The sequence below is a fragment of the Pholis gunnellus genome, assembly GCF_910591455.1.
Source record: "Pholis gunnellus genome assembly, chromosome: 6".
Lineage (NCBI taxonomy): Eukaryota > Metazoa > Chordata > Actinopteri > Perciformes > Pholidae > Pholis > Pholis gunnellus.
The window spans coordinates 5,321,489-5,349,442 of NC_136532.1; the positions used below are offsets into that span (position 1 = coordinate 5,321,489).

At 44.3% G+C, this 27,954-nt stretch overlaps 1 protein-coding gene across 1 annotated transcript; it reads left to right on the forward strand.

Moving 5' to 3' along the window:
* Positions 1 to 534: 534 nt before the first annotated feature.
* Positions 535 to 27,382, forward strand: cspg4ba (chondroitin sulfate proteoglycan 4ba; the record flags this gene model as incomplete). Its single annotated transcript, XM_079162155.1, has 10 exons — positions 535 to 622; positions 4,780 to 4,943; positions 7,533 to 11,105; positions 11,682 to 12,155; positions 12,838 to 13,014; positions 18,163 to 18,361; positions 19,311 to 19,442; positions 22,211 to 22,383; positions 22,896 to 23,079; positions 23,845 to 27,382. 10 exons carry the CDS (start codon positions 535 to 537, stop codon positions 25,902 to 25,904), a joined length of 7,224 nt encoding a protein of 2,407 aa, XP_079018281.1. The 3' UTR covers positions 25,905 to 27,382.
* Positions 27,383 to 27,954: the final 572 nt, after the last annotated feature.

Consider the following 27,954-nt stretch of genomic DNA (forward strand, 5'->3'; position numbering starts at 1 on the left):
TTAAAAGGCAGAAAAAAATTCTTGAGGGTTTCAAAAAGAAAACACTCGAAAGTAGGAGGTAACCAAACACCTTTAATAATCCTAATTTATTTGTCCTAGAATTAACCTGAAACCTGGAGAGTTAAATAGAAAATGCTAATTAAAATGTACCTGTAATGTGATCAACAAATAGCTCTTTCAACTTTATTTATTTCACGATTATACATCCAATGTACAATACAAATACGGTTACTTAAAATCTCATATTTCCCTCATTTTTCTGGCTTTTATTTTGAAAACTAAGATTAACATGCTTTTTCTTTTTTTTTCTTTGAGAAGAACACACACAAACACACGCGCACACACACACACGCACGAGGCGGAGTTTATCGAGGACCTCCGTCGGTGCCTCAGTCCAGTCCGCTTCAGCCGCAGAGCTGCACGACTCAACTGTTGTGTTTGTCGGTGCCGAAGCGTGAAGAAGTGACAAACATGTCTGTTAAAATGTAACCGCACATGTCCGGTAACATTCGCGTTCCCACCGGGAGAACAAAGATGGACCCTGTTGTTCAAAACACCCAGAAGAAGTTGTGGCTCCGCGGTCTGCTCTGGTGGTCGCTCCTGCTCGAGCTGGCGTCGGGAGGTAACAACTTTTACACCTTTTTAATTTTCTTTTTTTTCAATGAAAACAAACGAGGGATAAACTAATTTGATGGTGCTTTCAATGTCGATGTGTTACTCTCAAAACCATATCATTATAGTGGATAATGTTGACGAGTTTCCTCCAGGTGTTTTGTAGTTTACGGAGGAATTACGTTCACCCTGAAGGCGACTTGTTATAACCACCACTTCAGTGGTCAGTACACATGATCATGAATGGCTGACAGTGATTTCCTTCATGTGCAGGCTTCAAGCAGACTATTTCTGTATCATCACGAGCAGCGCCTCCAAAAAGCAGGCTCGCTGTATCACCTTACCGACGATTGTTACATGTTTCCTGTTGAGTTGCTGTAGAGGTTCACGGGTCTTAAAAATGTTAACCTCGACAGCATCGATCAGACCGTGAATGAGGTCAGGCTGGTGGGTTCATTCATACAGCAACGACAGATGGTCATGTTTAGATTTTTTTTGTTATGCAGCTTGATTCTGCATGATTTTCTCAAATTAATGAGGCCATTAACATCAGTGTTTATCTCAGATAAATGACTTGGGATAATATGTGCGTGCGCGGTGCACGCGCAGTACGTGCACTGCCTCTTCTTACCTTATCACAGGGAGCAGCGCAAATGGGACTGTGATGCAATCTGACTGTGTGACAACAGCACACTCAAATTGAAATCAAAGAAATGGACAGGCGTCGAGAGAACTGTGTGTGTGTGTGTGTGTGTGGGGGGGGGGGCTGTTCATGAGTCACAGCTTCAGATGTATGTTATTTGCATCCATGTGGGCATTCATTAGCCTCTCTGGTTGATTTGATCCCATGCATCTGTCATCTAAATTCAGCATTCATCCAGGCTCTGCCTTCCCTCCCCGGGGATAATCAGGAATTATTTCACCATGACTCAGTCTCACCATATCCTTTATTGAAAAACAATAACTACAGTATAGACATTTGTTTCACCTCAATGCATCAGCATTCCAGAGTGGCATGAAAAGTCCACCAAAACACCCAAAGAGGCTCTTCAGTCGGTCCGTTGTTGTGTTGTGTAGACCTGAGCCCACAGTGCTGAGCGCTGCTCTCAGCCCTCAAATTACATGGAAGCGGGTGTTTGCTGAAAGGTCACTGGCTTTGTTCTTTGTGAAATGTCCCCCCCAGAAACATGCAGATTACAGAACAACCTCCACACACCTATTCTGCTTATGTGTGGGTATTGTTTTCTGGCAGTGCACACTGCTCTTTCATTTACACCCCCCCCCCTTCCTCACCCTAAACATGTCCATGTTTCAGCACGCGAGTAGCCAAGTATGTCGAAAACAACAGAAAGCTGAGATTGTCTCTCCATCTTTTCCCAGCTTTTCAAGAATCCAGTAAACTGTGGGGAAGACCTATTTGTGTTGTTTTTCTTCTAACCAAACATGACGCTCAATCATATGGCTTTAACGTCACCGCGACAACCGGCGAAATACAATTGAGCATCCATGTCCATCCCTGCGAATCTAAGGGAACAAATGTCATTGCATTCCTCTTGGCCAGTTTTTTCTTCTTTTTTTTTTGTCGGAAATGCTCCCTTCCCCGCTGAGCAGAGCCAGTCAGATGAATGAACATGATGTGTGAGAAAGGACAGTCAGTCTGACTCTGGGTCAGAGGAAGGACGAGTCACGCTGGATGCTGTTTCTGTGGGCCAGTGTTTAACACCTGACTACTGTTAATTAAAGTTCATTTCATTTAAACAAACAGCAGGAATGACTACCCTATTTATTTGTCTTTAGTTTCAAAAAATTCAATTTAAAAAAAACAAGCACCTGGAGGATATATGTTTTTAAATATAAGCTTGTGTCTGCCCTTTACTTGATTATTCACTTCTCTGTGTGAATTGGTGCAAAGCAGTGCTGCTCTCTGGGTGAGCACAAATACGCAGCCGTGTGAGGTTAGCTGGAGAACATGTAGTCTCTTGTTTGACTAGACATGTATTTATTGTGATTAATAACTCAATGAGTCTTAATCAAAAGACAAGATCAGTTTGATTTGCAGCTGTGGGCTTGATGAGGTATTTTTCTTTTTCTTATTTTAATCATAAATAAGATTCGAGGGCTGCCAGGGTTAGTCAGTTGAAAGAAAATGAATAATTTGGACAGTTGATTTATTGTTTCAAGTCACTGTTCAAGCAGAATATCCACTGGTTCCAGCTTCTCAGTCGTGGTAATGCGCTGCGTGTTTGTCTTGTCTGATGGTGAACTGAATGGTTTTAGGTTTTGGACTGTTGGTCGGTCAAAACAAGATTCAGGAAATTGCGATTTTTCACAATTGTCTGGCATTCATAGTCGAATCAAGAAACAATTGTCAGCGTAATTGATAATGAAAGTAGTTGCATCCTACAAAAGATTCCTCTGTTATGATAAACCTAACCAAACCTTAACTGTATACATTTGCAATTTGTAAAATGATGTCATTCATAATTCATCTGAGAAGATCTTCAAAGGCCCAGTTGAGATGTGGTATGTTGAAACTGGGCGATATATCAGTCTGGAGGAATTGTTCGTCTGAAAGATACAAAAATTGATTCCGTAAATGGGTCAAATCAGCCAATTATGTTGAGAAGGCATTAGAGAACAAACCACTCTCTTCTGCTAATCGGTATATACAATATACATGTTTTTTTATTTTGCACATAAAAATATATATTTCAAAGTCTAAGTGCATGTTATAAACAACGTGTCACGTTTGACACGCTGAGCTTGATTTATAGTCTTTTGTCTCAATCAGCTCCTGCTGACTGCATGTCGACGTGGCTGAAGGGCTGATTTACATGCTTTACTGGTTTAATTGAGTTGATCCATGCTGCACAGTCCGTACAGATTGGATTCGCCCGAGCCAATTAGTGCATTAACCCTTTTAGGAGTAACAACAATGCATTAGCTCACATCAACTGTATCGAGCCTCCCCGGTGAGTCACTCTGTTCCATTAGCGGTGCGCTGTTCTCGCCCCCGGGTCACGAGCTACAGATATATCAAGCGTGGAACAGCCACGTTCCTTTCGCGAGAGGCCAAGACGTCCGTTAACCTTTTCTTTTAATATGCGTGGGAGCCGCGGAGCTCGTTAAGTAGCGAGCTGCTGGTGCTCGGGCACGAGGGGCCGGGATGAGAGCGCTTCATAGCTCCGCTTCAGAGCTACGCTTCAGAGCTCCGCGTCAGAGCTACGCTTCAGAGCTACGCTTCAGAGAGCGCTTCAGAGTGTACTTCAGAGCGCGCTGGGCCAGATTACAGGGCGACACGAGATGGCTGGGAGGTGAGGTTAGGAGAAACAGCTGGGTCCGTCCGCCACAGTTGTTTCTGGAACACGAGCTGCTGTGGGGACGTCAGGGCCTTTCATGTTCAGTCTGAAGGTTCCTGTCAGGGCAGGGCAGGCCCGAACACGTCCCACTTCCCCTCCGAGCTCCCCGTGCGCATCCTCCGCCTCTGTTGTGGCATTAAAGTCAAAAGCAATGTCATCCCCACCGATCCGGACAGTCCGCGAGCAACTTTCTCGAGCAGACACAAACAAATCCTGCAATTCTGTCGCCACGTTGCGTGTCCTCCTACAGAGGAGGTTATTACTCTGCACGTAAACTTCATAATTGCACTCTTGTCGTACTTGTGATGCGTGTAAATTATCAGTCCGCAAACACAGCAGGCCCACCAGGAAGGAAGGGCGAAGCCCAGCAGAGAATCTTACAAGCATTCTTTTAAATCGGGGCGAGGTATAATTTATTGTGCAGTGTGCTGTATTTATGTGTGTGTGTGTGTGTGTGTGTGTGTGTGTGTGTGTGTGTGTGTGTGTGTGTGTGTGTGTGTGTGTGTGTGTGTGTGCTTCTCGTGCACACATACACACTTTACTTCTAAAGAACAAGCAGGATGATGAATAGCCTGACTTTTACATCTAAATGTCACATGTTGGCTATATTAAGACCACAATGCTTGACTTGACTGGCTGTGTGTTGTGCTACTGTACTTACTGTTTCCTAGTGTTCACCATTTATTCATCAGGCTGCATGAGACAGTGAGCACCACGGTTTGAACACACACGTTCTCCATCTTTGTCCTCCCTTTGTCTTTATGTTTTAAATCTACCCCCCCCTTCTCTCTGATGTCTCTTTCTCCAGCTTCCTTCTATGGCGACGGCTTCGTGCAGCTCAAGGCGACCGAGTCGTCCGACCGTAACGCGCTGCGCATTCGCTTCCGAACCTCCAGCCCCGGCGGCCTGCTGTTCCTGGCCGCCGGCCAGACCGACTACTTCCTGCTGGAGCTCCACGCCGGTCGCCTGCAGGTGGGTACATCCGTGGCCCCCAGCGCATGAGCATATACGTTCAGGCACACATGACCGCACACACGCATGCAATACACACGGATCATCTTTCGTGCTTGATCACATGCACGCTTATGGAAAGACGTGACAGACACACACACACACACACACACTATAACAGCCTTAAGCGTGGCTCCATGGCCGTTGACGGTGTCACTCTCTCGACACAGTAACACAAGCGGACAAGCCTGCCTGGTGTCAGCTGAGTGTTAACTCCATACCAGTCACTTGTCACAGAGGAAACTAAAGGGATTATGAAAGCAGCAGATCTTTGTGTTTGAGTAATGGAGTGATCATTGTGTGGTGATACTGTACATGTTCGCCAGGTGATTTGCTCTGCCTCGTACCGCCTCTCCCAACAATTTCATAATCTTCTTCATCTATCCGTACTGCTTGTATGCGCTTGTATGTTTTTTTTGCAACTATAAACACTCAATAATATAATGTAATAAAGGGCTGAGACTTAAGATTATTATATATATTGAGTAATTGTCATTATTATGTTAACATTTTTTAAATGTCTTGTGACGTCTGACCAACTGTCCAATGTTCAATTTAGAATAATATAGAACAAAGTAAAGCAGCAACTCTTCATATATGAGAAGACATGTTTGTAAGAAAATATTAATTTGACAAATGTATTAATCATTTCAGCTCTGATTTAATGGACATATATTATAGCCTATATCTTTATATAATGATATATACTGTAATATAAAAAAGCACTGTAGTTTTTTTGCTTCGATGAAAATTCTCTGAATTTCAAATTTAGCACCTTTTATTCAAATTTTAAAAAAAGTACTAATATTGCCACAATATTCATATGCCTTTAAAAAATAACATGCATTGCACACCTCTGGCAATTTGCTTCTAATTTAATGACATACTATCCTTACTATGGGCACAGCTACAGGATTTAGGATTGTTGTGGGTCCCGAGTCGTGCTGGGAGGATTTAACGGTGAAATACATTTGTCACCTCAAAACTGCTTGTAAAGCATCCTGTGAGCAGCTCTGCCAGGCCAGATCAGCACACAGAATGGACAGACGTACTGTGGGAAGCTTTTTATTTAATATGCAGACACTTTCATAAGAAACACAGGAAGTCCTGAGATATGCATTATATCTTTTTGTGCATCAAATCTCCTTGAGAAATCCTTGTGGCTAATGCTTCTGTTGGTGCTACCGGGAATGAATCACAACTGCATTGCATTTTTCAGTGAGCATGAGGAGTGAGCTGCTCGTCCCCCGTTCCTTAAACTGGCACAGGTCACCAAACGATGCTTTATTCACTCGCACAAGTTATCCTCGGGCTCGGGGTCTCATTCCATGTGAGTCAGACGTGAGCGTCGCTCCCTGGAAGCCCACGCATGAATAGCAGGGACTCAGGAGCAAGCCCCGACAAGCACGTCACCTAAATGCAGCGTTAGTTTGAGATGGTGACATGATGCTCTGCGGACATAGCTGTAGGCAAGGAGATGATCGTTCTCTTCCTGCTTTAAATCGCAGACAAAGCTCACTGTTATAACAACAGGTGACATCATAATACAAGCAGTCTAATTACTGCGTTTCCCTTTCCAGGTGTCACGGTGTCTGCAGTTAGTCATTTAAGTCTTTTAAGCCATAATATCTTACGGTTATACAAACTGTTATTTAATCTGATACAATGAACATATTCTAAGATCATTTAATTTGTAATGATGGATAACTATTTATTAAAATTTAATTTTTTAACACTCTTTATAATCATACCAAACAGTTGAAACCTGTACATGCATTTTTAAACAAGAGTCTACAGCTATGCTAAAGGCACTGTGAGGCTGTACTCTGCTGTTTGCTAAATGCTAATGTCAGCCATGTTTACAGGGAGGTTGCTAACATGCTGATGTTTCGTGGGTGTAGTGTTTACGATGTTCACCATAGTAGTTTGGCGTGACCCGATAATGGAGCTAGATGAAATATTAGAGGATTGCCAAAGTAATTACAATTTATCCTGAGGCGGTCATGAACGTCTACAAAATGTAATCCCTCCAGTAGTTATCGAGACATTTTATTCAACATTAGTTTAACGGTAATATTAAGAACAGTTGAGGCATCACAGAGGCCATCAGGATTCCTCTTCTGCGCACAACTGATATTTTAGTACCAAATTGAACTGCGATCCGTGCAACAGTTATGAAATGTTACTAAAGAAACAAAAATACCACTAACAAATGTGTGGTGGTGCAATAGGAAAAGTTAGGGGATCAAATCAGGAGGCTTCATCGTCTAGGGACCGTGAATGTCTGTACCAAAATGTCATGGCATATCATCCAATAGTTCTTGAGGTATTTCGAGTGGTGGACTATCTGACCAACACTACCATTCCAAGAGGCACGTCGCCAACCTAACAGCAATCATTCTGAATGTGGGACATAACAAAAAATATCTATTCATAACTGATGAGCCTGATTTTAAATGGAATTACTTCTAAAATCAGCATGTACATTTACCTTTTTATTCATGCAATATAGCATAATTTGTAATCCTGTTGTTTTGTTTCTTCCCTCAGCTGAAACTGGACCTTGGATCGGGGGAGGTGGTGTTACAGTCAGAGAGAGGCACCCAGCTCAATGACCTGGCCTGGCACTCTGTGGAGGTCCGCCATGTGCTGCACAACGTCACTCTGACTGTCGACAAGAACTCTCACACAGATATAAAGTTGCCAGGCTCCCATCATGAGCTCCACATTTTGGATGGGCTCTATGTTGGAGGCGCAGGAGGCCTGGGCAGACTTTACCTCCCCAGAGACCTGATCGGCTTCCGAGGCTGCATGGACGAGGTGGTCTTCAACGAACACGACTTGTTGTCATCACTGAGGCCATATACCGGATTCAAGAATGTCCATGAGGTGTCTTTAGGCTGCAGTCCCCAATTCTTTGCCACCGAGGAGGACCCTATCAGCTTCTTCAGCTCCAAGGCCTACATTTCTGTTCCAACCTGGAACACCCAGCAGGAAGCGATATTCGAGTGTGTTGTGCACACTTCAGCCAAAGAGGGAATTATCCTTTACAATTCCGCCAGAGAGGGGGACTTTGTTGCTGTTGAGATTCAGGAAGGTTTGCCAGTGGCCATTGTTGGGAAAGGTGGAACCAAAACCGAGCTTCGAGCCCTCACATTCATCAATGACAGGAAATGGCATTCTGTCAAGTTGCATTTCAGTTCAAAAAGCCTTGAGCTTACTGTTGATGGAGAGATAGTGAAAAGCAGCATTAGCTCTGGTTCAAAGGGGCTTCAGCTTAAAGGTAATCTTTTTGTTGGAGGTATCGATGATGGCACTAGATCCGAAGTCAGAAAGGTGGGGCTGGTCTCTGTGTCTGGAAAGCGTGTTAGAGGAGGTTCCTTTAAAGGATGTTTGAAGAATATTGAAGTCAATGGAGTGAAAACCGGTCTCTCCAACGCGGTAGTCACTAAGGATATCTCGGTTGGTTGTGAGCCAGAGAAAGAACCAGAACCCTCGACCACTGTGAGTCCAACAAGTGCTCCGGTACCGTTCTTTCGCTTGGTGACACCAACACCGTCACTTCACACGTCCACCCTCGCAAGGGGCTTGGACAAAAAGTACGGCTCGAATTTTGTGCAGCTCAAAAACCTTGTGGTTCAGGAAGGCGGTCGAGCATCTCTCGATGCCAAACACATCAAGGTACTCTTAGACTTCAAGAAGCTTGGCATTCGACAGTCCCAGATCATCTTCAGAATCCGGGAGCAACCAATTCGTGGTCAGATAAGGCTTGATGTCGATCAGGACCAAGAGGAGAACACCTTCAGCATGTTGGACCTTTGGCACGGACGAGTGATGTATATCCATGGAGGCTCAGAGGAACCAGATGACTTCTTCATGTTCTCAATGTATTCTAACAGTAGAAAGCAAGTTCCTGATTATCTGAAGAGCAGCAAATTGTACCGCTACAATATTACCTTGACACCCACCAATGATGCACCTGAATTGAGTCTCCCTGAAGGAAATCTCTTTGTCTTGTTGGAGAACTCAAAGAAACGCCTCACCACTGATGTCCTGAAAGCCACAGACATTGACAGCAGCTATACCGACCTTGTCTTCTTTGTGCTTGGGAACCTGAATGCTGATGCAGGATATCTGGAAATTGAAAACAACCCTGGCAAAGCAGTGACCTCATTCTCATATTTAGACTTGGAGGAAATGAAGGTGTTCTATGTTCACGCAGGGGTTCGAAACTCAAGGATAGTTCTTAGAGTTAGCGATGGGGAAAAGGTCAGCAACACTGTAGTCCTAAGGGTCATGGCTGTAGCGCTGGAGTATAAGATTGCCAACAACACAGGCCTTGAGATCATTCAAGGAGAGGCGGCTATACTTGGTTCAAAGCAGCTGGCTGTGCAAACCAATGCTGTGAAACAAGTTGTAGACATCCGGTTTGATATCATTGAACCCCCTCAGTATGGAGAACTCCAAAGACTTCACTCCAGCGGTGAATGGAGGCCTACTGACTCGTTTTCCCAAAGACTTCTCGAAAAAGAGCGCCTGAGGTATGTAAGCACCTATCAAGAGATCCAGACATCCAATGCCACTGATTACTTTAAGAGCAAAGTTAATGTGGCTGCAACGGCAACCACTGAAATACTCTTTCCAATCACTGTGAAGTGGGTAAAGTACCACCTGGTGAGGAATGTTATGATTGACATGGATAAAATTAGAAAAGTGACACTGGACTCTGAGCATCTTTTTGCCACAGCTGAAGGCGTGACCCTCTCAGAGGAAAACATTCATTACCGGGTTCTCACCACACCAAAGAAAGGGAAGCTCCTGCTCGACGCCACAGTCTTGGGGAAGAACTCAACCTTTAGCCAAAAAGATGTAACCGATCTAAAAGTGCATTACGAGCTCGTCGACAGGCCTTATGAAGATACAAGTGACAGGTTCAAATTTCAGCTGGTTTCCAAACACGCTCAGTCACAGTACTATGACTTTCGGTTTTCCATTAAAGCTGATGTCAACAGCGTGTTCATGAGAAATGACGGACTCTCACTACAAGAGGGAGAAAGTAAATTTATCACGAAAGACGACCTGTTTGCAGAGACTTTGAGCACAAAGGATATGTACTACACGGTAATAAGCAGCCCCAAACATGGGAAGCTGGCCCGTATTAGCCAGTCAAATTCCAATGCTAGCTACGACAACATCTTAACCTTTAGTAACCAGGATATATTAGGGGAACGGATAATGTACATCCACGATGACAGTGAAACAACGCAAGACGAGTTCACTTTTATAGCCTCCACCAGCCAAGGGTTCAAATCCTCGATCACAGTAGATGATATCGGCTCCAAAGAAGGAGTTTTCAACATATCTATTCAGCTAGTCAATGACCAGAAGCCTGTCCGTGTTATTGATAAAGTGTTCCATGTAGTAAGGGATGGACAGAAGATACTCACTGTAGAGGATTTGCGTTATCATGATGCAGACTCAGATTTTGATGACGGACAGTTGATTTACACTCGGCGTGGAATCCCGATGGGAGACCTAGTGCTGGTTAATGACACCACTCATCGGCTGTTTCAGTTCCGACAGAAGGATTTGGAGGAAAAGCGAGTGTTGTTCATTCACAAGGGTGTGAGCACGGGCAGGTTTGTGCTCTTCGTCTCGGACGGAAAGCATTTCGTATCGAGCCTTTTAGACATCAGTGCGCATGAGCCTTTCTTGAGGGCCGGCAACAACACCGGCCTGCTGGTTCAGAAGGGCCGGTCCGTAACATTTTCCACAAGGAACTTCAGCGTCGTATCAAATTTGGACATCAGAGACGACCAGGAGGTCGTCTTCAATTTAGATGGGTCTCCCAGGTACGGGGCAATGTATCGCAATGAAACAAAGGTGGAGTCGTTCTCGCAGTCTGACTTTAGGGCCGGGCTGATCGCCTACCGGCACAATGACAGCAAACACCTCGCAGACTCCTTCAACCTAACAGTGAACGCTAAAGGTCTTCAGCTGGCAGTGAGGATCAACGTGAAGGTTTACCTGGAAAGTCATCAGAGGCCACCCATTGTGCTGCATCACAACATCCTGCTGGTGGAGGAGGGAAAACCAGTGAAGATCAGCGGAACTAAACTAGAGGTGAGTGTTTCAGAAGAGAGACAGACTGAGAGTAGTTAATCATCCATTTATATTTTGGTTCCAATTATATGATGGCCATCTTGAAGGCCAATACCATTTTAAATTAATATTTCAATTTTTTAATATTGTTTTCCTTTAATATTTAACCAGTTGTCACTATCCTCACCTTTACAGAGGCTAATAATGTTAAGAATTGTAATGTTGTTATTAATAACAATGATGTGTATACTGGTGGAATGTGAGCACAATGTTTTATTTGAAACATTTTATGTTGAGAGCTTTCAAAATCTGATTCTTAAAATCTATCTTCAAACAACCTGCATGTTGTGGTGTAGTCATGGTGTCAGATAATCTAAACTATAATAAAAGGACAATATCACCCTGATGTTCCAGTGAAAGACCAGTTTCTACTGCTCTGCTTTTTAAGGCCTCTGAAATGGCAGAAACCGAATGCTGACCAGTCTTTGTTTTACACAGATGCCACATTACATCAAGGCCAGAATGAAGACTAAGCGGTAGTGGCGCGTGGAGCATTTCACATTTAACCAGTGAATATGTTTTTTCTGATCGCTGCAGGTCACTCATGAGGACAACCTGCCATCAGAGATTACATTCACGGTCAAGGTGGTCCCGTCTCATGGCTTTCTCCGGCGTTTCGTCGAGGCGGAGGGAAGCTACATAGGAACCCAGCAGTCCCCTGTCAAGACGTTTACCCAAGAGGACGTCAACGGCGGGAACATCCAGTACGTGCAGGCGGAGCCCGACAGAGTGAGTGACACATTCGTCCTGGACGCCACCAACGGGGTCACGGACGTCACCGGCATCAGGATGTCTGTCGACATCATCCCACGCCTCATTCCGCTGCAGGTCTCCAATTTCACCCTGAACGAGGGCGCGTCCAAGGCGCTGACCCAGGACGTGCTCAAAGTCGCCAACCGGCACTTTTCAGGAATCAACTTCCTGTATAGTCTGACCGAGCCCCCGCGGCACGGTCACGTTGAGCACTCGCGACATCCCGGTGTGGCCTTAACCTCTTTCACCAGGAGGCAGGTGAGATATCCTGACGGACGCTCCTATGGTTGCTACAGAAAAATAGCAATAGAGCAGCAGTTGATTGCTGGATTAATAATTAGATGTAGTGTGGTGGTGATATAACTAACACTTGAGGTTTATGTCTGTTTTTTGCTATAATCATTGCTATTTTACAGGCATTTGACCAAAGAGTGAAGGCATTTTGTAACCTAAATGCATTCCTAATTAAATTATGTCATAGCCATATTAACAATAATTTGATTAGACTGCTTTTTTATTGTTATTGGTAAGTAACCGCTGCATTTTCTTGTCATGTCCACTGCCAATTTACACAATGAGTTTTTTCAAATTTGATTCTAATCTGCAGGCATTTTTTAAAATGTTTTGTAACCTAAAAGTAGCAAAATGAATTCATTAAATCACAACATTAAACGAAGGGAAAAATAGCATTAACCCCCTTTTCATCTCAAACTTGGCTGGAATCTCTGGGTCTTGCTTTGATTTTTTTTGTCACGTTTGTGCTGCTAATTGATTTCTAATATTGTACAAAGCACTGATGTGTTTTTGTCCCTGTATGCGTGCCATGTCGCGCGATGAGGGTCATAAACCTACACAGTGTTTTGTACATTTTGGAGTTAATAACCCTCACAACTTTAATCTCAGTTTCTCCCCCAATTACCTCTGTGGTTTGTTTAATCAGGTGGAGCACGAATTAATTTACTACGTCCACGACGGCAGCGAAACCTCAGCCGACTGCTTCACCGTGGAGGCCAACGACACGGGCCTGAGGAAGCAGAGCGCGGCCCAGACGGTGTACATCCAGGTTTCAGCTGTCAACGACGAGCCTCCTGTTATTACAGCCAACAGGGTCCTCAGGGTGAGTCGGCACTGCTGCTCTATATTTAAACTTCTTTTTTTTTACTAGCACGTCTGGCACCATAACTTACTGTCAGACAGTTTTCATGTGGGCAGTGGTGCAAGTTGCCATGGCTGGCTGGCTGGATTAGAGAAACTATGTTTGCTATGCAGAGGAGAGTCCAGAGAAGCTGGCAGCACAGAACAGACATTTGATGGTGCTTGGGATTTGTAGGAAAGCCTGTTGTGGTGCTAAAGTGTTAAGCTTTCAAACTAATTATCCTGCTATTAAAATAAAGCACTACTTTTTTACTGGGTCGGCCGCCAGTGAAGTGAAGAGGCAGCTGCTGTAGTTCGGGTTGACTGGAAATAAATTCCAAGGCTTCTAATGAATGCAAAAGAGTTTAGATCAAATGGAAAATAACCCACAGGCATAACACAGACAGAAGGTCCCGCTGCTGAAAATATGTCGCTCGTATTTACACCATTTCACGTGAGTGTTGAGTGGCATGATGGCACGGGCTGGAAATAGTGAACACTGTGACCACGTCGGCCTCGGTGCGGCCCAGTTTCCTCCAGTCGTCTCTACCTTCATCCAAAGAAACCCCGCTGCTTATTTAATACTCCTTGGTGAAAAGCACTTCTTAAAATACGTTGGTCCTAAAGAAATCAGGTTGTCCTGCGTGTGTCCATGTGCTGAGCAGCTACTTCAGCTTGAGTAGCGGGAGTTGGGAGCGGTCCAGCTGGAGAGAGAGGCTGAAGTATAGGTCTCTATTGTCTGTGCGGCTTTGCCCCAAATGCCTGGAATTCCTCTGGGACTCAGAGAAACCCGCTGAAGTTCATCAGGAAGCCGGATGAATTAAAGTTGTTTTTTAATTTGGAACTGTGGATATTTTTAAAAGGGTAACTTCTTATGATTTCTGCCGATTGTCACTAGAAACCATGATTCATTCATACAGTCGTTATTTCACTAGATGTTTGGTGAAAGGTCTGGATTTTGTCCACAAGGTGGCTCTCTGCCACTGCACTTCTTCATGAACCCGTTTTGAGAGATTAACAGCTCCCCTTACAGTCACAGTCATTTATTCATTCCAAAATATGTTTATTGGAGAGCTAGTTTGGTAACGGCTTTGATGTTTATATTTTAAAAGGACTCGTCAGATTTGTATTCATCATTTATGCCACATGGATTGTCTCTGCGTGTTATGTAAGATTGGCAAACGCTGAATACAACCCCAAGATGAAATATGATCTCTTGTGAAATGGATAGATTCTCAAAAACACAAACTATTTAGTCAAAGATGAAACAAAAGGACAAAAGAAACACGATCCAATGAAAAACCAACAAATAACTTGAGTAATGTAAATATAACCCAGTACAAACGTTTAGGTTTTGTAGTTGTGGGGGTAAAAGCTATTGTGTTGTCACATAAAGCTGAGAGCAGAGTCTCGCCTAAAGTCAAATTTAGTCTTTATTTTATGTGACCTCCTGACAACAGGAAGGGAGCTTAAAGGGATAGTTTGGATGTTTTGAAGTGGAGTTGAATGAGCTACTTCTCCATAGTCAGTGTATTACTACAGGAGTACTAGCACAGGAGCAAAGCGATGTGCTGCTGTGGACAGGGGCGGCAGCAACACGTGTGTGAGTCACCTCAAGAAGGCCCACCGACAAATAATCACTTATCAGTTTGAGTGTACTCTATATTCAGAATATTTCCACTGCTTTACCTTGCTGTCAGAGAACCCTTTCTGACGGGGGAACTGAAACGGTTATCTATGCTCTCGCCGAGGACACCAGACTCCATAAAAAACAAATAGTCCTTTGACCTGGAGGAGGAGCCGCAGGCCTACTGGCTCGATCAGTTCCTCAGTTTGTGTTACTGTGAGACTTTGGTGAATCCGAACTGACTTAAGTCACCCAATAATACAAACTAACTAACCAATCCTGTGTTCTGCCAGGTAAAATGATTGTGTGGAGTCTGGTGGCTTTGGTGAGAGCAAAGACTGATTAAACTGCTTCAGTTCCTGATTGGAAAGGGCTGTCTGGTTGTAAGATAAAACGGTGAGAATATAAATATGGCCGACATTAAAACTGAAATAGATCATTTTTTGGGGGGCGGGCCTCTCTTTTAGGTGTCTAAAATACTTTTTACCTGTGCCCCCCCCATAGCAGCATAGCAGTACATTGCTTTGCTTCCATGTCTGTCTCTGACCTTCCAAACTACTACTGTAGGTGAAAACCACAAGTCTATTAAAGCACCTCCACAAACATCAAAACAGCTGAGGTTTGGCAGTCGAGACTTCAATCACAGCGGATCAAAGATGTGAGTGTGGTGAAGTTTGTTTCAACTCGACCGTCCTCTCCATCACTAAAGCGTCCCGATTGATCTCGACCCCCTCAGGGGATCTCACGTGTCTCTTCTTTGAATTCGCTGAGTCACGCTGATGCTGTTCCACAGACTGATCCCGCTGTGACTTCCTGTTAAACAGGGGGGATTATCGGAGTCATTTCCTGCTAGATGAACACACACACACACACACACACACACACACTCACACACACATGTGGCAAGTCTTCTCACGTAGGAGGACGTTATGCTGTGGGACCGATGTGTCCCCATGTGGTGGGTGGATGTGGGGTTTGCAGGTGCTAATTGAAAAAGTACCCTTGTGCTTCTGTTCCAGTAAGTAACACCTCCAGCTGAGTGAGAGGCCAGCTCACTGCCAGTTACACCCAAACCTCTAATTCACGGCCTTTTAGGGCCATTTTTTTGCTCACTTCTGCATTGCTGTGATCATTATTTCATGAGCTTTCTCTCATTAACCAACTGTCATAGAGCAGCGGTGGGGAAGTTCCAATAATGTTAACTGTGAACACCGAGATGTAACTGTGATCACACCAAAGAAAACTGCAAATCTTGTGGCTGCATTGCTCTTCAACACGGCTCGCTAATAAAACCTGCTCCAACAGGAAACTTAAGTTTGCTATAATCAACATTTTTGTGAAAGTTGTCCCTCATAGTGTCAAACATAATGATCATTCTCTTTACTTCTTCTGAGGTTGCATTGAGTTACATTATGAGGCAGTCAAGCTCATTCTAAGGCAAATTATAACGCGATCATGATGTGTTCAAATGTGGTCTCGTAAAATGTTTTTTTTGTGTTACCTGTTTAACTTCATAACACAAGCTCTAAGCATCATCATTATAACACATCATTAAAACTACTAATGCCAAGATTCACTTTTTAATCAAAGCAATTATTTAAATAGAAATGTTATTAATTGGAATTGTATACTTTCTTTGCAAATGACATGGATAGGTGACGATAACAATGTACAGGGATATGGTTTCGATTTTTTTGACGGTTTGCAGACTGACTTCGGGACGGTTGTAATTATTTTGGTGAATAAAAGTCAGTCTGGAGTCTTGTATGCGTCTGCTATCGGTATAACTGCGTATCGACTGATATGGCTCATCTGCATCAGCTGTATAAACGTGATTTGGTCATCTCTAATTATATCATAAAATCTGAATTATATCATTTATGTAAAATATATATATATATATATAATATTCATTTTCCTATTAATAGCATTGACTTGGAATGAAGTTGGTTAGTTCTTTGATGTAGTTAAACTACTTTTACCACGTTGCTGTAGCTTAGCTTGCTGCATGTCTCTGTATCTTCAGTGTAGTGAAGCTTCATTTAATGTAGCTTAGCTTGCTGCATGTCTCTGTATCTTCAGTGTAGTGAAGCTTCATTTAATGTAGCTTAGCTTGCTGCATGTCTCTGTATCTTCAGTGTAGTGAAGCTTCATTTAATGTAGCTTAGCTTGCTGCATGTCTCTGTATCTTCAGTGTAGTGAAGCTTCATTTAATGTAGCTTAGCTTGCTGCATGTCTCTGTATCTTCAGTGTAGTGAAGCTTCATTTAATGCAGAGTAGCTGGTAGCTTAGCTCGCTCACTGTTCATTTCCCGCCGACAGAGTTAGCGACTATCTGGTGAACACAATGGAGCATTTAGCAGAGTGAATATTTGCACCAGGTGGCTAGAAACTCCAATTGTAAGCTAATGCTGGCTCGGTGCCATGGGACACTGTAATAACAGAAGTAATAGTAGAACAGCAGTGGTAGAACATAGACATTCATATTATTAGTAACACCTGTGCTCGTCCTATTAGGCCGAGTCAGAATGTCTCCTGTGATAAAAGCCTCTTCAACTAATCACATTTTAGAAGCTGTGGAATCACAACCTGCATGAGGGACGGCGCGTTATGCAAGAGTTTGCTCCGGAGTGGAGAGGCTCATCCTTTTGTTGCCAAGTGTCTGCACGGTCCAGCAGCCTCGGTGCTCCGCGCGTCAATGAGTTCCTCTGTTCCTTCGCGTTAGCTCGAGGCTTTTGAATCTACATGGGAGCGCCGACACTCACTGCAAGCCCGCCTGGATATATTTAGTCCTGAGATGTCCTACGCGAACGTGGACCTGAGTGACGTTGTTCCACGGGTTTGTTATCGTCTCGACGCCTTTAGGCGCCTCAGTTTGGGCATGATTTTCACAGCAGTGCTGCTTGGTTGGCAGAGGAAGTGCAGAGTGGATAATGAAGGGAGAGAGGGAGAGACAGAGAGAGAGATGTGAAATATATATATAGAGAGAGAGAGAGAGAGAGAGAGAGAGAGAGAGACATTTGAAATAGAGAGAGAGATGTGGAATAGCCTCTGAGCTGGACCCCACAGCATCCTGGTCCGTTGGTCGTGATGACGATGAGTGACAGGGACTCATGCTTGTGTCTCGCTTCCTTTTCAGTTGTATTCTATCTGAGCAGAAAGTACATCAGGCATGACCCTGTTCTGTCCTACGGACAATCTTATTTGATACTTTTGAATTAGGGGTGATTTCTTCCAAGACTGGCATCCCCAAATGTAGAATAGAAGAAATGGAGAACTTTAACACACCAGGTCGTTTTGCCTCGTTCTATAACAGAATCTGACAGCATTTCATTCCATCTCTCTAAATAAATGTCAAACTGGCATTTGGCTGTCAAATCCTGTTAGCCCCCCCCCCCCCTCCATCATGAGCCATGTCAAACATGCCCCCCTCATGTCTCTGGATGTGTCCATGTCGTCACGGAGAGATAACAGATGGAACCCGTCGGGTCCACCTTGTGTCCAGGTGTGGGTGTCCTCCATGACGGAGATCAGGCCGGAGGATCTGAGAGCGCAGGACCTGGACACCCCCCCAGCGGGGGTGCGCTTCATGGTGACCCCGCCCAGCAACGGACACCTGGCCCTGAAGAGCGCCCCCATGAAGGCGGTGCTCAACTTCACCCAGGAGCACATAGACCAGGGGCAGCTGCTGTTTGTCCACAGAGGTAAGATCAACTCCTGAAGCACAATCACGTCCCAACACTGGAGAAGCCAGAAGAGTAGTCTGATGGAGAGGACAGTAGTCTTTATGTGCGATAGCTTCAAAACTAGGCAACTCACTCCAAAACAATCCAGATTGATAAATAGCACTACAGGTGAGAGGAAACCTATGTATTTGTGTGAACTGTCCCTTTAAGCAGCAGCTGGACTGTTCCATGCATTATTGGAAAAAGATGATTTTTTAATGTTGTGACATTGATTTCATCAATAATACTCTCCTAAATATAACCTGTAATGAACTGCTACAAGAGTGATGAGCATCTTTTTATCCTCCGTCATGCTTGGGATTCAATGCCATGTTTGTTTTCCGTAGATCCCTGTCCTCTTGTTGTTGTTGTTCCTTTGCCGTCCACTAGAGGATGCTGTTGACAGTTTGAGTTGCTCTCTTCTTGAGTCAACTGAAATCCTAGTCATCCCGCAGCAGCACTGTGAAACTCTCCTTATTGCCCGTTAAATGACTCGCAACCACGACACACACAGACTGACTGGTTGGAGGTGATAATACTACAACTCTGATGTCAGCGTTAGACGATGTCAGTCTGGGATCAGCTGTCTGCTCACTGTTCTGATTCCTATCTACTTGTTTCTTAGCCTGTACCGCAGTGATAGTGTGTAAAAGGACTCGCCCCACCATATGTTGAAGAGTGTCCTTCTTTGTCACACACATTACACACACTCGAGCACTAGTAGAGACACTTCACTTTGATTGACCCTATATTCCCTGTTATGTATATTTTGCAGAAACCAGAGGCAGCTTATTTGCCACGAACAAAGTGAAAATACGTGCTCACAAAACTAACTTTTATCCTCTGCAGCAGACTGAATCCAACACATTTGCCTCAGCTTTAGACAGCTTTTGATTCTTTTGATTTTTTGTTTTTATTGCATTTCCAGGTGCCATGTCTGGAGGATTCAACTTCCAAGCCAACGATGGCGTGAACTTCACTCCCAGGCAGATCTTCAGCATCACTGCCAGAGCCTTAGTTCTCAGTTTAGAGACAAACCGCCCGCTCAAGGTGTTTCCAGGTAATTCTCCCTCTGAGTAGAGCCAACAATGTGCTGGTGTGTCCCTCGATAGTTTTACTCTTCCTGTTTTCAAACCACACTCCCTACCTGTGCTCATCATCATCATCATCATCATCATCATCACCATCTTTTTTAAGCTTTTTTTCCCCCCGTCCTCTCTTCAATATGAGATTGCTGAAGCGTAATTTCTCTTTTTGTATGCTTCTGTGTCGTGATGAAACTACACACCCTCTTCCTGGAAATGAACTGAAGCAACACATTTTGTACTAATAATATCCAAAAGCAAAGTATTGATTTCCTCTTTTCTAGTCTCTATTGTTGGGGCTCAGTTGAAGTGTTTGTGACACGCCGTGTAAGGTTTAACCCGCCCGACTGCAGTCTCTGCTCAGAATTCCTTCGGTTGAATAATTCAGCACCTTTCCAACAGCCAAGTCATTACTTCACCCAAACAGCAGTGAATCAGCTGACACTGCGAAATATCTCGATGTACGGCACGTCGCCTGTGTCTGCGAACGCTTTTCTGAGCTTTTCCATCGGTCTGGTGTGTTGAGCTAGAAGGAGAGGACACTGTGAGGGCAGCAAACTGCCAACTGGCTCGCAGGGTGAGAGGGTACTTGAAAAGCTGTGCCACTGTCTGTCTGAGGCCGCCCTGTGCTTTGTGCCAGGCGAGGGGGGGGGGCTTTAACTGACAATGAAGGGTTTTGATGGGGTGACGTGAAACCCTTTCACGCTGTGGAGGTGAGATTAATGTTTTTCTTCTTTCCAGTAAAGCCCTCAAACGTGTGGGTGAAACTGTACAAAGCCTCCCCTCTGAATGGCTGCGTGTGCCTCATTACCTGAAAGCGTTCTGACAGGAAGTCGCTGTGGTGTTGCCTGCTGATAGGCCTGCTGACTTCTTGAGAGGACATTTACTGAGAATTATTTCAAGCTCTTTTTGAACACACAAAGCTTTTTTTTAATGCGATGTGTTGTTACTGTTAACGTGGCCATGGTGGGAATATAGAGCGCTGCAGGGCTGACGTAAAGAAGTTAGCATCACACCGGTTCACTCGACATAAAGCCGATGGGATCTTTCCCATTTGATTTTGGATTCTTGCAGGAAATAAGGCAAAGAAACGTTTACGATACTTACACGTTTTTGCTCAGCAGGATTAATGTTCACAAACTAACACCGCGGGCACACGAGCGAGAGTTTACACAACGAGGCTGCGAGGGCGGACATGATGACGTTTTGTAGGAAAATAAAGTGGGCGGTATTGTTTTTGAGCGTGTGTGAGTCTTCCTTTCAGGCCCCATAGAGCTCTAACAGCCTTCACCATTAAAGGAACGGTTCACCCCAAAATCAAAACTACATATTTTCCCTCTTAGCTGTAGCAGTATTTATCAGTCCAGATAGTTTTGGCGTCACTTCTCTCCCAGCACGATGGGACTACATGGCAGTCGGCTTGCGGTGCTCAAAGCGCAAAAAAAAACAAATCCATTTGGCAAAACTTAACCGCGTCGTCTCTTTCGTCATGACGCGGTTACTCGAGATAATCCACAGACCTTGTTGTGAGCAGTTTCATTTAGGAACTATTTACTTTCAACCATAGTTCCTTCATGATATCTCCAAAAGTACTCCACTCGCACTAAAACAGTCTGGACTAATAAATACCACTACAGGTAAGAGGAAACCTATGGAGTTCTGATTTTTGGGTGAACTGTAAATGGTAAATGGATACTTGTATCGGGGATCAAACCGCCGATCCTCTGATTATAGGAGGATTCTGCTCTACCACTGAGCCACAGTCGCCCACAACTGTCCCTGTAAGGTGGGGTCCTGTAGGGTCCTGATGGCAGGGTCCTCGTTCAGCTCATTTCTCTCAGCTCACATTATTAACTAAAAGCAACTCCGAAAAGTAGGATTTTGAAATCTTCTTCTTAGGATCAGAGAGTGAATATTTATGGTGTGTGGTCTCTCATCTCTCAGGCATCGACTAAACAGCTCACAGGAGTTTTTGAAACATACATTGATTGTTTTAAGTATTTTGTTTAAATTCCTGAGAGCATTTCTACATTTTACACGAAAAGCTGCACGAATATCTCACAATATAGCAAAAAACCCATGTTGTGCAAAAGCTAGAGCGAGGTAGGTTTTCATTGTAAAGAGACAAGAAAACCCGTCTCTCCCTCTTCCTCTAAGAGGGAACTTTCCCATGAATGCTCACGACATGCGATGAATGAGTTACACTGTGCTTTGACCCCTCTTCCTCTCTTCTATCATTGCCTTCCATCATCTTATCAGCAGTCTTTTTTTAGGATCCTCACAATCTTGAGCTATGGAAGTCTGCGTCATTCATCTTGAGAAGGAAAGAAAGATTCGGTCCCCGTCATGCTGCACATGAGAGATCTCTCTCTTTACATTTCCCCCGAGCGGAAGCATTCCGCGCCTGCAACGAGCTGATCCACTTTTAAGTTCTTGTTTGGATTTTTATGTAACACTGCAGTCAGACGGTGCTGTAAAAAGAAAAGCCTGTGAAGTCTGCCGCGCAGCTTTAATTTGACACATCAAAGGACTCTCGTCGGCCCATCGCAGCGCTTGTTTTGCATCATTTGGTGTTAAATAGATGTGCAACGCCTCCGGAGTGGGGAAAACTTTCAACATCGGATGCAGCCGCACGAGAGATTTAACGGTGTGGTGACGGCTCAGCTGAACACCAGACAATAAAGAACAACATGATCTATTATCCAGTAACTCACCGTGATTGAATTTCACTCTTTTCCTCCAGGCTCTTCCACTCCAATCACAAACGAGGGTTTACAAGCGGTGACCAATGACTTCAGCAACACCTCGGCCCGCGTCATTACGTTCAGTGTGATTCGGCATCCTAAGCTGGGGCGCCTGGTGACGAGGCAGCCGGATAATTTGACGGTGGACATCTCCACTTTCACACAAGACATGGTGAGTGAAGAACCAGAGGTCAGAGCAACACTTTCCCCTCAGGTTACATAAGATTATTCAAAAACAATGGATGTGGACCAGGTTAAGAATAAGCATTACTCCATTCATGTGGAAGGTTGCCAGATTTCCCCGGTATTAATAATAGATATTCTGCATCCTCATTCAGGAAATTGCCTTTGCGCTTCTTTCGCTGAATGGAACATGCAAAGCTTTTATGTAATCAATTATTTCTGATGGATTATGAAATGACACATTTAAAGCTGTGCTGCTCCGTGCACTTTATTTACTGCTGAGCAAAGCAGATTTGAATTAATGATGAAATCTTACACACGCCGTGGTAATGCCTTTCACAGTGGTGAAGAATTATTTAGGCCACTGAGCTGTTTGTGCACTTGATTAAACCATCAGTTCACTTTCGGGGGTGGCTGATCTGCATGTTGTGCAAATTTGTTGATGTGAATTTATCTTTGGATGGCGGTTCGCCCTGAGGTTCCCTGTTGTTGTTTTTTTAGGTGGACAGGAAAGAGGTTGTGTACATTCAAACCCCCATCGAGTCCGTGGGCTGGGAAGCAATGGACTCCGTGACCTTCTCTGTGGCGTCACCGCCTACTTCTCTGGACAGCCAGATCTTCAGAATTGACATTTCCTATGAGAATACTGGACCTGAACACAACACAGTCCTGCTTGCAAACACAGGTATGAACGAGAGTAAAGCACTTGGTTGCATAGAAATTAATAAATATATATATATTTTTTTAATCAGAGTTATTAAATTCATGCTGAGCGATACAACAAGATGTTTACCAATTTTCATTCATCCGATTGTTGAGACATTTCACTCAAAACTATAAATGTCAACCTCATGGTGGCGCGAGAGGTAAAGTCATGAGAATCGCCAAAGTTGGTATGCTTCATCCGGCAATCCGTCCAATATCAGATATTTCAGTCTGGACCAAAACGGCAACCAACAGATTTACATTGAGCCAAGTCACTAGCATGGCTAAAAACCTACACTTGTTTATGTTTTTACCAGGCGCTACAGCGACGCTGGTGTTGTTTTCATCTTGTGAGTCTTTGTGTGAGTGTGTGTGTGTCATCATGGCAAAATGTGGTGACACCTACTGTAGCAGGAACTACCACAGAAGTGTTTTTAAGTACTTTGCCGATAGTGTGACCACAATAGCATCACAGCCGTGCAAGATGCAGTCTCAAAACTTCAAAGGTGTGTAGTTGAGATCAAATTCCAGGGCGTGGTTGAAGATGGGTGGGGTCAGAGCAAGTGCGCCGGAAGTAGGAGGGTAAGAAGTACGGAAGGCGTCATTGGTCGCCCCACCTTACGAACCCTGGCGTATTTGGCGTCTCAGCTGTTGCGATCCCATCACAAGATGGTCTCTAGTTATTACTTTAAAATGTTTAACAATGTCGTCCTTGGTGGTTAAAGAAATGTTTGCTTGATGCTAGGTGCTGAGGTGACGGAAGGGAAGAGTGTCGTCATTGACGAATCCAAGCTGGATGCCACCAACCTGATGTCCAAGCTGCCGACATCTCAGCGGAGCTCCCATGAGGTCTGGTTCCAGGTGACATCTCTGCCTCAGCACGGTGTCATAGTGGTCGGTGAGAGAAACCTCACCAAGGAGAAACCCAACTTCTCCCAGTTCATCGTGAACAAGTACGGTATCACCTACAAGCACGACAACTCTGAGACAACTCGCGATTCTTTTTCATTCAGCGCATGGCTGAATCCTAAAGGCAAAACTGCGCAACGCCCTGAGGACGACATCGATGTCGTTGAGGAGCAATTCAACGTCACAATCACGCCTGTGAATGATCAGTCGCCTTTGCTAAAAACCAAAGCACCCAGTCTGAGGGTGGTACAAGGGGATATAGTAGCCCTCGGGCCTGAGAATCTCAAAGTTGAAGACTTAGACAATCCTCCTGAGGATATCAAGTTCTCTGTGATTAGCAAGCCAAACAATGGTTACCTAGCTCTGGAAGGAAGTTTGGATGAGTCGATAGTGGCCTTCACCCAGGCCCAGATCAATAACCGTACCGTCTATTTCATCCATGATGGAAGCTCTGTCTCGGGGGTGTTCTACTTCAGTGTCACGGATGGCCATCATAAACCGATATATAAACTCTTCAACCTAGAAGTGACCGAAATCACCATTTCTCTGGTCAACTACACTGGATTGACACTGGAGCAAGGCAAGACGTCGGTATCACTGACCCAAGACAACCTTGCAGCTCAGACCAACGGGAAAAACATCACCATTCGCTACCAGATTACAAGGCCTCCCAACTTTGGCAAACTTTTGAAGGACAACCAAGAGGCTACACAGTTCAAACAGGAGGATCTACGGGCTGGAAGGTTGTCCTACCACATGATCTCCTTTACCTCTGCAGAGGACAGCTTTGAGTTCACTGCCTTCACTTCAGAGGCAAATGTGAGCGGCCAAATGTTTAACATAACCGTCAGACCTTTGATCCAGGTTGGGAAAGGTTTGAGGATTCCCAATGGGATTGCCTTCACACTCAACACAAGCTTCCTTAATGCCTCTGAACTGGCCAATATCAGTGATAGTGACCCTGTGTTTGAGGTGATCTCCCATCCAATGTATGGGAAGGTGGTTCGGACAAAACCTAAAATGTCAAGGAAAGCTGTACCACTCGAGACCTTCACCTTTCAGGATCTGATGCAGGAGAAGGTAGCCTTGGAGCTGAATGCCAACATGACCGGAGTTCAAGAGCTAAACGACTCGCTGGTGTTCCTACTGAAAGCTCAGAACATCCAACCTGCTAAAGGAGAGTTCCACTTTACAGTCGTGCCATATGATCCAGCGCTTTTTCCGACCACGACGAGCCCTGTCCCAACCACACCATCCGTTCCTCAGACACCGATCCAGACTTCCAGAAACGGAAGTGCTTCGCCAGTCCTGTCCACAGCTTTCCTCTCCACCCAGCAACCGAGCAAAAACAATCAAAAGTTCATGACACGCAACCGCTGGGGGAACTTCAACAGAACTAGCATATTCAGCACCACTCTTGGCAAACCAACGCGTGGAACAGAGGACTTTCCCTTTCGGAACACACCCGTACGTGTAGAGTCCTACCCTCAAAAAACCTCCAGTCCGCTCCTGGTCATCTTACCGCTGCTCGCCCTGCTGCTGCTCATAGTCATCTTCGTAGTCCTGGTTGTCTTTCTTCGACACCACAGACAAAGGAAGCAGAGCACCGCTGCACCACACGAGTCACCCTCCGCTGGTCTCGCAAGCGGTCCGTCCTACCTAGGTCAGCCCCAGAGGAGCACGACCGTTCCCACCGTGACTGTCACTCCGTTGAACCCCAGCTGCCCAGGCAGCCCTGTTCTCGATCGGTTACTCATACAGAATCAGGCCTCACCTTACGACACCATTGATTCAAACATGCTCATGAGTACTTGGAGGAACGGTTCCCCTGTGTCATCTTCCCAAATGATTAGGACCGCCACCCCCACTCTGCAGACGAACCAGTACTGGGTATGATCTTCCACAAACCATTATGTGTTGGAGAATGCTGTTACAGGTTCTGATAACTACCTAAGTATAATGTGGTTGTACTTAAATGAGGCTGCAACGAACCAGCTTAAAGCTGCATTAATCAATATTTAGAATTAATACTGAAGCAAATTACACTGTCATGTGTAATGTTTGACCTGACGTGACGGACTTATTATCACCCAGTTCTGAAGCTTTATGGAGATTTGTTTTGTCTCATTTAGCACATTAAAGACATTTCTTGTCAAGAGTTGGAGAGGGCTAAACCAGATGGCCAGAAACACAGGTCCAATGGGGGGGTGGTAACGTGGCTCTGTGTCTGCTGGATCAATAACGAGGCAATCGTTTGCTTAAAGGTTCATAAAGGCTGTGATACTGTCTGTCAGGGCCGCGTTAGCTTGCTCTTATGTTCTTCTGCTACTTGTTTGTTAATAATTGACTGATGCAGCTTTAAGGATGGTCAAAGCAGAAAACCACCACAGTACGTTATTCAGCATCTGCACAAACACTGGTGTACAGCCACTGCTGTGTATTGCGTTTGGTGGGACAGATTTAGTTCCCTCGTCGTTGTGGTAAACCTTCACCTATGTTTGGTGCCTAACGTACGTTTCGTCACTCACACTTGTTATCTGGTCCTCATGCACGTCGAAGTCCCTTCCATTATGGGTTAAGACTGTCGGAGGGGAGGTTGATGCTAACAACAGCTTGAAACTGTGAATTACTAAGACTAACACGATGTACGGTCTGAGCATTTCCATTGATTGTGCAGATTTTATACTGTTGTTCTGTATTATATATATTATAGTACATTCACTTTTTGTAACTCAGGTATTTTGTTAACGGTCAGTTACTCCATGTTACCTTTAAACGAGGGTTGCATGTATCGTCAATAAGTGAGGTTTTTGTTTTAACATAGCGGCATTGAATATTATCCCAGCATGGCTGTATATCTAAACAGGACTCTGAGAAGGCTGGTTTTGTACTACTATAAAAACTGTTATTTATAGGCCTGATCAAGTCACACCGATTAAAATAATAGCACTGTTTTTTCTTATGTTTTTTTTTTATTATTTTACTATGCACATTATTTATATATTTTCAAGAAGATCGTACAAAAAACAATCAAGGCACTGATCTAAAAAAAATGACCCAAATCGACTCCGTATTCTACCCAGCTTCCCCTCAGTGATTCAAATTCCAGTATCACAGGTTCCCCTTACAGTCAAACAGATCTGATTGGTCCACATACCTTTTAAGAAGTATTTTACATGACTTGTTCCTACTGTAGGCCTTGGTGGTCTGACACTGTAATGATGCATCTACTGTAAATGAAAGCTACCGCTCTGGCAAGTTATGGGAGACGAGAAAATGCGCTCACACAAAACCACTGTAATAATGTTACGGAATCATTTTGTACTGAAGAAAAAGTGTATTCAAGTGTCTCATCTTAATGATGTAACCTACTATGTAACAGAAGAGTCATATTTATTTATACCGTATTTTTAATAAACCACTTTAAAACGTTTGCAAGGAATCACTTTCTGCTATCAAACCGTGTGTGTGTGTGTGTGTGTGTGTGTGTGTGTGTGTCTGGGATTCATTATTGCCCCTTATGTTTTTTTGCTTCGATGAGTTTCTGGCAGTTTTCCCCATCACTGTAATTTAAACTGTACTCTCAGCCTGCTGCCCTCCTCTTAATAGTACTTCACTCACTGCAACAAAGGATGCTCTGCGCCAGAGGACCAATTAGAAAAAGATTAATTATCATCATCACTTCTCCTAGTCTCCTGCAATTACTGTAATCGTGGTTTCCTCACAACAATAAACACTCAAATCAACAGGACGTGATCGGCGCTGAGGTGTTGTGCGTTCTCCAAATGTCCGCTAAGAACCCGAGTGGATAACCCGAAGTTAAAACGTGTAATGTGATTTGGGGAAAGCACAAGCATCTCTTTTTCTGCAGCTGAAGCTTCGCTGCTGTGAGTCAGACCCCCGTGATTGATGGTATCGCGCCAATTTAGTTTTTCCCAATGGCAAA